We start from the raw sequence: 12,086 nt of genomic DNA, 5'->3' as shown, positions 1-12,086 counted from the left end.
TGGCAGTAATTCAATCTATTTGTATAGTCATGTAAGCAATAAGAATAATCTCTTGCCCTTGACTCCTGTATTGTGTGTGTGTGACTTGATGATGATTCATCAGTATTATGGAATTTGTATTGTGTTGAGACATGCACTAGCCTATTTTTATTCAGCTCAAACAAATAAGCGTTTTCGTTATCACAGATTCTGATTCCTTTGATAATAGTCAATAAGGCCGGTATGGATCCATGTAGGGACCAGCTGACAGCCAGCTATGGTTCCCAGTGTAGTGGGCCAGATTAGGACGTTTTATCAAAAGCTGACCAATAGCCTCGGATTCCTAACATACCTGCCTGTCATTTCCTCTTCAGGGCTCAGTTTCTTGTATTTACCTGGTTCCACCTCTAGAGGGAGCTACTGTGTTCTGCACTGTGGCTCAACAGAGGCAAACAGGTTTTTGAATCGAGTAGTGTCAGATTTGAAAAGACGCACACTCAAGGACACACTCAATCTTTTTTATTTTTAAGTCAAGGTTATTCACTGTAGACATTCACACACTGACTACTTCATTCAGAGGAGTAAACAATTGGCTACTTTTCTAGGTTACACTCTGTATTCAAAATAGCACTGTTTGAAACATTGACAGGTTTGAACTAGTGTGAAGTAAGTTATCGTTCCAAGAATTGTGACACCTGTAACTGAACGGTTTAGGAATGTGTCAACAAACTGCACATTGCCACAGCCAACTAGTCTGTAAATCATTCATTGGTTATGGTGGACCTTTGTATCTCAGTTGGTAGAGCATGTCACTTGTAACGCCAGGGTAGTGGGTTCAATTCCCGGGACCACCCATACGTAAAAAAAAAAAAGGATGGATAAAAGCATCTGCTCAATGGCCATTATTATTATTATTATTATTATTATTATTCATATACACTCAGTAGCCAGTTTATTAAGTACACCCATCTAGTTTCAGGTGGGACCCCCCCCTTGCCTCCAGAACATCCTGAAGTATTCGGGGAATAGAAACATTACTCAATTGGTATCAAGGGACATAATGTGTGCCAAATCCTGACTCTACCATCAGCATGACGCAACAGGAACTGGGATTCATCAGACCAGGCAATATTTTTCCACTCATCAATTGTCTAGTGTTGGTGATCGCGTGCCCACTGGAGCAGCTTATTGTTTTAACTGATAGGAGTGGAACCCGGTGTGGTCATCTGCTGCGGTAGCCTGTCCGTGACACGGATCAACGAGTTGTGCGTTCCGAGATGCCGTTCTGCACACCACTGTTGTACTGCGCCGTTATTTGCCTGTTTGTGGCCCGCCTGTTAGCTTGCACAATTCTTGCCATTCTCTTTTGACCTCTCATCAACAAACTGTTTGCGCCCACAGGACTGCCGCTGGCTAGATGTTTTTTGTTTGTCACATCATTCTCGGTAAACCCTAGACACTGGCGTGTTTGAAAAGCCCAGGAGGCCGGTCATTTCTGAGATACTGTAACTGGTGTGCTTGGCACCAATGATCATTCCATGCTCAAAGTTGCTTAGGTCAATTATTTTGCCCATTCAATCAAACAGTAAATGAATGCCTCAATGCCTGTCTGCCTGCTTTATATAGCAAGCCACGGTGGCCGTGGTGACTCACTCACTGTAGGTGCAAATAATTTTCGTGAACAGGTTTGTGTACCTAATAAACGAGCGATTGACTATATTATATTGAGCTTGAATAGGTTCCACTCAGGCTACAGTTGAAGTCGGAAGTTTACATAGCCAAACCTTAGCCAAATACATTTAAACTCAGTTTTTCACTATTCCTAACATTTCATCTCTTAGGTTAGTTAGGATCACCACTTCATTTTAAGAATGTGAAATGTCATAATAGTAAAAAGAATGATTGATTTATTTCAACTTTTTTATTTCTTTCATCACATTCCTAGTGGGTCAGAAGTTTACATACACTCAATTAGTATTTGGTAGCATTGCCTTCAAATTGTTTAACTTGGGTCAAATGTTTCGGCTATCCTTTCACAAGCTTCCCACAATGTTGGGTGAATTTTGGCCCATTCCTCCTGACAGAGCTGGTGTAACTGAGTCAGGTTTGTAGGCCTCCTTGCTTGCACACGCTTTTTCAGTTCTGCCCACAGATTTTCTATAGGATTGACGTCAGCGCTTTGTGATGGCCACTCCAATACCTTGACTTTGTTGTCCTTAAGCCATTTTGCCCCAACTTTGGAAGTATGCTTGGGGTCATTGTCCATTTGGAAGACCCATTTGCGACCAAGCTTTAACTTCCTGACTGATGTCTTGAGATGTTGCTTCAATATATCCACATAATTTTCCTGCCTCATGATGCCATCTATTTTGTGAAGTGCACCAGTCCCTCCTGCAGCAAAGCACCCCCACAACATGATGCTGCCACCCCCGTGCTTCACGGTTGGGATGGTGTTCTTTGGCTTGCAAGCCTCCCCCTTTTTCCTCCAAACATAATGATGGTCATTATGGCCAAACAGTTCTATTGTTGTTTCATCAGACCAGAGCACATTTCTCCAAAAAGTATGATCTTTGTCCCCATGTGCAGTTGCAAACCGTAGTCTGGCTTTTTATGGCGGTTTTGGAGCAGTGGCTTCTTCCTTGCTGATCGGCCTTTCAGGTTATGTCGATATAGGACTCGTTTTACTCTGGATATAGATACTTTTGCACCTGTTTCCTCCAGCATCTTCACAAGGTCCTTTGCTGTTGTTCTGGGATTGATTTGCACTTTTCGCACCAAAATACGTTCATCTCTAGGAGACAGAATGCGTCTCCTTTTTGAGCGGTATGACGGCTGCGTGGTCCCATGGTGTTTGTACTTAGGTACTATTGTTTGTACAGATGAACGTGGTACCTTCAGGCTTTTGGAAATTGCTCCCAAGGTTGAACCAAACTTGCGGAGGTCTCCAATTTTTTTCTGAGGTCTTAGCTGAAAAATTACCGACTTGCCAAAACTATAGTTTGTTAACAAGAAATGTGTGGAGTTGTTGAAAAACAAGTTTTAATGCCTCCAACCTAAGTGGATGTAAACTTCCCACTTCAACTGTATGTGAGTTTTTTTAGTTGTCTTTTAATGAGCCACATTTCCTGTTTTATTTAGTTTTCCTTCTATTAGCCTACAATACTGTCAATATTGTAGGCTGGTCTCTAAAGGTTGAGTAAATGCATTTCTGTGACTGTTTAGGTTCACTAGGCTACTAGTTAATTTAGTCTTAGGCTATTATAGCTAGGCTAGGGGAAGAACCAACTGTTAATTTCCTTCATGCTCTGCAGTCATAGTTTGAGATGGACTTTGTTCACGTTGCTATTTGCGAAAACATCTCTCATCCAGCAGCGCTTACTATATTTCATAGCAGTTTATCACATTTTTAGGTAAACTGATATCTACTGTTTCATGTATTGGCTCAGACTGAATTTGAGTGTAGCCATTTATGCAGTTGCGCATGCTTTCTTGTCCACTACATGGAACAGGATTGATATAAGATCAACAATAGTTTGTTAGGCTATAGGCCTAGCTATTCACAAATTGGCCTCACGGTCAACCAGGCACTGCTGACTGGGCTGGCAATTGTCAAATCTTCTCTTGATAAGATTCTCAGTAAATGGAATGTCTTTGTGGACTCTGGGTTGTATCTTCTTGTAGACTTGAAGAGGTTGCATCCTTAGTCTAGTGCACAGCCCGCTCGGTCTGATTGGCTGGAGGAAAGACATGCCTTCCTCTCCCACCCCTTCCTTACCTCCCTCCCTCTAACCCACCTTATATCTCCTTCCAGTAGCTATTTCTCCTCTCACACCCTCAGCCTAAACAGAGTGGCTACATGTAACCACACCACTCACTGCTACCGCAGTTCAGTACAGCAGGGCTGAAGGAACATTGCTGTTAAACAGGGACTTCTAACTGACCCTGTTAAACACTCACTGAAATGTCCTGCTCCCTTTGTCAGTTCACTTCCCCCAATATTCCCATTGTGAAAGAAAGACCGATAGGAAGCAGAAACACCTTCAAGGTAATGTGTGCTCAGGTGTGCTGTAGAATTCAGCGTGCCCTGCGATATCGTGCCGGCGTTGATTTTAGCATTGTGTTGACGTTGGGGCATCTTAGGTGAGCTGTTATGCTAGTGTCTTCTCTCTTCCTCAACAGTTGGGCTTTTTCAAACTATCCATAAAATAAGAAAAGTGTTTTGATTTAACTCAGTCAGCAACAACTCTACCATTCAGCTGTCCTTCTGCGCAACAGCACATGCTTCTGTCCTCCCTTCACTCGTGTGGTGTATTTCACATTATAGGCTATGTGGTTGACTCCAGGAGAGTAACACGACACCTCAGTGACATCACTTCCTCTTTTCCTGGTGCAAAGCTCAACCCTCCACCTAGACCCATCTCACCTTCCACCACTTCTCACGTTACCAACCTCTTCTCTCCCCAGCAGACATGGGTTCAAATACTATTTGAATTCTCTCAAATAGTGTTAGCTTTTGCTCTCGTCTGTCTGGAGTACCAGATGGGCGGAGTTTGCACTCTTGCACATATATTGGTCCCGTTGTGCTAGGCAACCTCAATCAAGCCCAGATAAAGTATCTGAAAAAGTGTTGAATAATATTTGACCCCAGGTCTGTTATCCAGCGAGCAGAGAGCCCTCCCATTGCTGTTGTGCCTGGGGGCTGCTCCCTCTGCTCTACTGGAGGGGGCTCACTCTGACTCAAACCTCTCTGGGCTTGACTACACTCCTCTCCTACCCCCCACCACTACCACGCTCACTCTCTCACCTCCTGTAAACCTTGCCCCTGAAAGATCTGCAGTGAGGAATGACCGGCATCTGAGTCTGCTGGTATGCTGCTGCCTTATAACTGGCATACTTTATTTATGAAGTCAGCTAGACAGACAGGAAGGAAGGGAGGAGGGGCTAGCTTCAAAGTGAGTGTGTGTGTGTGTGAGAGAGAGCGAGAGAGAGCAATACCAAAACACACAGAGCAATAGACGGAAGGGCAGGGCAGGACTAGAAAGAGAGAGAGAAAAAGAGGTAGAGAACGATGTGAGCCGAGGAAGTAGGAGTGTCTTGGGTTACAGGAGTGTTAAGGCGGTTGGGTTTGTTGGCGAGGATCGTAGCTGGGGATCTATTTTTCCTCAGTGTGTCTGTATCCCTCCCTGCCGTGGACCCCAGGAGAGGTACGGGTTGGTGGGACAGGGGCGTGGGGTAGCATGGGACAGAATGCAAGCAACGCTGAGACAGTGCCCCAGCAACACCAACCGCAACCTGCTCAACACAGCACCGGTGAGTCTAAGGACAGGACAGGAGCATGTACAGAACCTGAGGACATGAGCTTTTGTATTTGCTTTTGGAAGAGGAGTTTGTGAAGTAGCCTACTCAGGATAGTGCTATTTGTTTGTGTTGTATTGGGAGAACAGAGGACCTAACAGGACCTAAGGACCTGCTTTTGTATTGGTGTCTTTGGAAGAGGAGTTTTTTTGTGGAATGTTTTGTAGAGAAGTGTTTGTGTTAACATGGAACCGAGAGGGTAGACGGATATGGAGGAAATGTGGTGCAGGTGTTTTTGTGTTGGAAACAGAGAAAGAACGGAGGCAGAGAAGTGCAGGCACAGACCGGTGTGAGGGAATGGATGCTGGAATGTGGTGATTGTGTAATACACAAACTACACCGACCACTCTGCTGTCTAAACTACACCGACCACTCTGCTGTCTAAACTCCTCTTTTTTCCCTCACTCTCCATCTCTCCCTCACCCCTTTTTTTTATGATGAAACATGGAACCTTTTATTAAAAACAGTGGAGCTGGGAGTGCAAGGCACCAGCTGCCATCGTGAGTGTGTGTGTCAGGATTCCATCTCTTCTTATGGTGTTGTACAGTTTGCCTAGCCAAAAGCCACCATTGTTCCTCTCTAATACACAGAGACAAACACAGAAACCTGTTTTTGCTGCTGTGACTGTGAAAGGGCCTCTGTAAACTGTATGTTGAGAGCGATCTCCAGTCCCTGCTTGATGGGGAGGTGGCTCCGTATAGCTGAGCTCCAGTCTAATTTATTAGGCTTGGATTGTGAGTTGTAGTCAGTGAGAAGAAAACATTACAGTTGGATTTAGGCCCAATTGTCTGGATCTCTGTACCGTGCAGACTTATGGTGGGTTGGTGGCTCATCCGAGATTGTCTTAGAGTCGTTGGGATGAAGCAGCATGCTAATTTCTGTGGACAATAAAGTGATCTCCTTATTATCCCGCTTCTTCTTGTGCTCAAGTTTATTGTGCTTGTATTGTGAGTTTGTAAACCAACAAATTTAGCCCCCCATAGGTTTATTTGCTTAGTAAAAATGTGAACTGCATGACATGGTCTGGCCAGTCAGTGTTTGCTGTGTGATGTAGGGCTGGGCGGTATACTGTATTTTATGATATACCGGTATTGATGCAGGGACCGGGTTGGGTTTTTACTTTACCTTCTATGCCGGTATTTGAATGTTTGGTTTGTTAAATGTGATACGCCATGTGTAATGTCAATATTTATAGTTTGCTACTTGAGTCATCTCTCTCTGATCTTTCTCTCCGTGCCACTTTCCACACAGACCTAGCCACGCCCCTTGTCACTCAAGGAGCGCATTTGATGTTCCTGAACCACGAGACACTTGTGTTCAGTCTGCATTAGGGTTGGGCGATATGACAATGTAAACTCAAAGAAATTGAACGTCCTCTCACTGTCAACTGCGTTTATTTTCAGCAATCTTAACGTGTAAATATTTGTATGAACATAACAAGATTCAACAACTGAGACATAAACTGAACAAGTTCCACAAACATGTGACTAACAGAAATGGAATAATGTGTCCCTGAACAAAGGGGGGGTCAAATTCTAAAGTAACAGTCAGTATCTGGTGTGGCCAGCAGCTGCATTAAGCACTGCAGTGCATCTTCTCATGCACTGCACCAAATTTGCCAGTTCTTGCTGTGAGATGTTACCCTACTCTTACACCAAGGCACCTACAAGTTCCCAGACATTTCTGGAGGGATTAGTCCTCACCCTCCGATCCAACAGGTCCCAGATGTGCTCTTGCATTGAGATGCAGTGTCTTAGACCACTGCGCCACTTGGGAGCCCACATGCAACAATGTTGATGACGACAATGCTGTTTCACTTGGCTTCTTTATAGAACACTGGTGGATTTATATTATGACACTATTAGTTTGTGTTTCTTACATCAGCAAACAGCTAGTTTGTCTTTTCTTAGCAAGTTTCCCGAAATCTTGAGTCGCTGATTGTTAGCCGCTAATGCTAATAACTAGCTAACTAATAAGTGTACTGAGTAAGAGCAAACGTAGCTAGCTAATACAGCCTGATAATACCAGTGATGGTGTAGACCTAGATCAGCATGTTGTTTGTGCAACAGTATCTTCTAAATCAAAGAGGATTATGCGAAGCAAGAATATGTTAGCTACATGAAGTAGCTAAGAGAACATGCAATGTAGCCAAAGCTTATAGGGTCCCCTAGGAAACACCTATCAACACTTTAGTTCCTTCCCTATCACAATATCTCCTCCCTGGCATTTTAATTTGTTGTCATCTCAAACAACACTGTATTCAAAGTGTCCACTATTATGTTCTAACTATAGAATTACAATAGTCATTCTATTTCCATGATTCCAACAGTTTTGCTCTAATTCACAAGTCAAATCGCAATTGCAACATTTGGTTAAAAATAAGTCCTAAATTATTTTCCCATATCGTGCAGCCCTACATGACAGTGTGGAAACTCTCAATTGAGCAGTGGTGTAAAAATACTTTCAAGTACTACTTAAGTTCTCTTTCTTTTATCTGTATGGTATTTTTGACAACTTTTACTTCACTACATTCTTTAAACAAATACTGTACTTTTTACTCCATACATTTTCCCTGACACCTAAAAGTACTCGTTACATTTTGAATGCTTAGCAAGACAGGAAAAGGGTCAATTCACGCACTTGTCAAGAGAACATCCATGGTCATCTACTGCCTCTGATCTGAAGGACTCACTAAACACACATGCTTCCTTGATAAATGATGTCTGAGTGTTGGAGTGTGCCCCTGGCTATCTGTAAATAAAAAAACAAGAAAATGGTGCCATCTGGTTTGCTTCATATAACGAATTAGAAATTATTTATACTTTTAGTTTTGATACTTAAGTATCTTTTATCAATTACATTTACATAAGTATATTTAAAACCAAATACTTTACTCAAGTAGTATTTTACTGGCTGACTTTCACTTTTACTTGAGTAATTTTCTATTAACATAGCTTTATTTTTACTCAAGTATGACAATTTGTGTACCTTTATCACCACTGCAATTGAGTGCAGGAAATGCAGAAATGATAAAAGTGCTGAAATTTGTTTTGGTGAATTGTTTTTATACTGTTCAATCAGAATGGAGAAAGACTGTGTCGTCCGGGTCCAGTGTCGTCCGGGTTAGAGCTTGGCCGGGGCAGGCCGTCATTGTAAATATGAATTTGTTCTTTAACTGACTTGCCTAGTTAAATAAGGTTAAATAAAAAAATACATCTGGGTTTTTATATTGGAGCCCGTTGGGGAATGTTAAAGTAGTGTAGGCCTAGCAGGTATTGCATACTTTAAACTGAGTTGGCAATGTTATGTCATGAAGTTATTGCATACAATAAACTTGTAGCAGATGGTGACTCATACAGTGCAGTATATATATATATATATATATATATATATATATATAATATATATATATATATATATATATATATATATATATATATATATATATATATATATATATATATATATATATATCCGTTCAAAAGTTTGGGGTCACTTAGAAATGTCCTTGTTTTTGAAAGAAAAGCACTTTTTTTGTCCATTTTAAAATAACATCAAATTGATCAGAAATACACTGTAGACATTGTTAATGTTGTAAATCACTATTGTAGCTGGAAACAGCTGATTTTTAATGGAATATCTACGTAGGCGTACAGAGGCCCATTATCAGCAACCATCACTCCTGTGTTCCAATGGCACGTTGTGCTAGCTAATCCAAGTTTATCATTTAAAAGGTTAATTGATTTTTAGAAAACCCTTTTGCAATTATGTTGCACAGCTGAAAACTGTTCTCCTGATAAAGGAAGCAATAAAACTGTCCTTCTTTAGACTAGTTGAGTATCTGGAGCATCAGCATTTGTGGGTTCGATTACAGGCTCAACTTTCTTCTCGTCAGTCTATTCTTGTTCTGATAAATGAAGGCTATTCCATGCGAGAAATTGGCAAGAAATGGAAGATCTCATACAATGCTGAGTACTACTCCCTTCACAGAACAGTTCAAACTGGCTCTAACCAAAATAGAAAGGAATGCACGAGTTGTGCAATTAGTGTCTAGTTTGAGAAACAGACGCCTCACAAGTTTTCAACTGGCAGCTTCATTAAATAGTACCCGCAAAACACCAGTCTCAACGTCAACAGTAAAGTGGCGATTTTGGCCTTCTAGGCAGAGTTGCAAAGAAAAAGCAATTTCTCAGACTGGCCAATAAAAATAAAAGATTTAGATGGGCAAAAGAACAGACACTGGACAGAGGATCTCTGCCTAGAAGGCCAGCATCCCGGAGTCGCCTCTTCACTGTTGACGTTGAGACTGTTTTGCGGGTACTATTTAATTAATTAAACTTTTGAACGGTAGTGTATGTATTTCTTAAGTACAGTACTCTCCTGTGCATACGTCCACTGCATGTGTGCATGGTATACCACCACAGTGCTACGCTCCTAGGAATAGAATGTCATTCCAACTTTATGGCTATGTTACTCCGTGTAGGTGTCAGAAGCTGTTGACTCGTGTCATGGCATTGGTATTGGTCATTTACCGTGTGGACCCTTCAGTATTACTGCTGGTTGCGGAAGAGCAAACCAAGCATTAGGCTACTCTAGCAGCTCTCACTGCTTCTCTCGGCTTGTCATGTTAACACAGTCATGGCAGCAGGTGGATTTTAAAGCCGGGAAACAATGGGTGCATTCACCTTGCCAATATTGTCACAGATATCTGTTCAAACAAGAAGTGTGTGTGTGTGCTGATAGGCCCCCCCCCCCCGCTACGCCTATCGGTCTCTGTGTAGCGGGGGCTACAGTCAGTCCAGGATTGTCTGACTCTGTGGCGTCACCTTTATTCTACATCTCTGCTGTACTCGGATACCTGCCTTCTCTTCTCACGTTGTCACGTTTTATTTTAACATGCTTGCCTTGCTACACACACCAAGAGACAGACAACCCCCTATTCCTCCCCTCCCAGCACCTGTTTAGTCTGTCCAGGATATAGTGTGAGGAGCAGCTGTGAGGCCAGTGTGTTTGACTGAGGGAAGATTCACTGCCCACCACCACTCCCTGTCCCTGCATCGCTGCACTGCCAAACAGTTCAGGTTAAGACCTCTCTGCGGTCAACCGGGGATCACACCAGACTCATAGAACTGAACCGAACCGACAAAGACTTCTCATAGAAATACCTGCACCTGACGACATTGTTCTGAATTTAAAGGGACATAAAAAGGAGCACTCATTTGAATGAGGTGTATCATTCACAGCAACGTAAACTAAGGCTTAGACTTAATCCCAAATAATTTCATGTAGAATACAGTGTAGCTAAGCTAATAGTTATGGTGACTTGGCATGGCGATTGCTGGTGTTCAGTTGGTATGGCCAGATCTGGTGACCATGATAAAGTATGGAACTGTCTGTACCCAAATGAAATATGTTCTGAGCTCTGCTGCTGATACATTTACCCTAGACTAACCTTAAGAAGTGTTGACAAAAATAGTACAAATAAAAATCCCGGAATGAGTAGGTGTGCCCAAACTTTTGAGTGTGTGTGTGTGTGTGTGTGTGTGTGTGTGTGTGTGTGTGTGTGTGGTGTGTGTGTATATATATCACACACACAAAATATATGTATTATCTTATGGTTTTTGTATCTCAATCATTGTAATGTGATTAACCTTAAATCTATATGGAAATTATTAAAATATAAAATTCAACCAGAGAGTGCTTAGATCATGGGAAAAGGCCGCACTTGAATCATTCCCACAGTGAATAGCTAGGCCACTACACTATGAAACCACACACTATTGCAGAGTCTTTGATATTACTGGCCGCAATTGATATGGTGAAAACAATATGTGGGAAGGCAGAGGCACAGAAACTCACATCAATACCGTTGTCAGATATCACTGTTAAATTATGAATTTATGGTATTGCTAGCAGTCAAGAGGAAACTCTGCCTGAACGACTCAAACTCCCCAGCTTATGCTCTTCAAATGGGCGTTAGCTGTGAAGGCCGAGATGCCCATGCTTGAGGTCGGCCGATTTAATCAGCATGGCCGATTTTTCAAGGTTTCATAACATTCTGTAATCGGCCAATTATGGCCAATTACATTGCAATCCACGAGGAGACTGCGTGGCAGGCTGACCACCTGTTAAGCGAGTACAGCATCAAAAGGACATTGTGGCTGCAAGGAGCCAAGGTAAGTTGCTAGCTAGCATTAAACTTATCTTAAAACAATCAATCTTCACATAATCACTAGTTGACTACACATGGTTGATGATATTATTAGGTTAACTAGCTTGTTCCACGTTGCATATAATCAATGCGGTGTCTGTTAATTGATCATCGAATTGCAGCCTCCTTCAATTTCGCCAAACGGGTGATTTTAACAAGTGCATTCGTGAAAAAAGCACAATCATTGCAATAATGTCACTAACCATAAACATCAATGCATTTCTTAAAATCAATACACAAGTATATATTTTTTAAACCTGCATATGTAGTTAAAATAAATTCATGTTAGCAGGCAATATTAACTAGGGAAATTGTCACTTCTCTTGCGTTCAGTGCAAGCAGAGGCAGGGTATATGCAGCAGTTTGGGCCGCCTGGCTCGTTGTGAACTGTTGAAAGGCCATTCATTCCTAACAAAGACCGTAATTCATTTGCCAGAATTTTACATAATTATGATATAACATTGAAGGTTTTGCAATGTAACAGTAGTATTTAGACTTAGGGTTGCCACCCGTTTGATACAATACGAAACGGTTCCATATT

The 12,086-nt window shown here is 42.0% G+C and overlaps 1 protein-coding gene across 16 annotated transcripts in view; it reads left to right on the top strand.

The window, feature by feature from the left end:
• Positions 1-12,086, top strand: part of LOC106588626 (phosphatase and actin regulator 4B) — a 59,229-nt gene that overhangs the window by 19,835 nt on the left and 27,308 nt on the right. For 2 of the 16 annotated variants that reach the window (XM_082970102.1, XM_082970101.1), the window contains exon 1: positions 4,962-5,289. The exons of 12 other annotated variants lie outside the window; for them this stretch is intronic. In XM_082970102.1, coding sequence (XP_082826228.1) covers positions 5,217-5,289 — 73 coding nt within the window. In that variant the 5' untranslated portion in view covers positions 4,962-5,216. Of the gene's footprint in view, positions 1-4,959; positions 5,290-12,086 lie in introns of those variants that run through there. 2 more of the 16 variants (XM_082970087.1, XM_082970089.1) reach the window with 2 other exon arrangements.

Source organism: Salmo salar, chromosome 27 (genome assembly GCF_965601325.2).
Source record: "Salmo salar chromosome 27, fSalSal1, whole genome shotgun sequence".
In the NCBI taxonomy this organism is placed as follows: Eukaryota; Metazoa; Chordata; class Actinopteri; order Salmoniformes; family Salmonidae; genus Salmo; species Salmo salar.
This window is presented reverse-complemented; position numbering and strand designations above follow the sequence as displayed.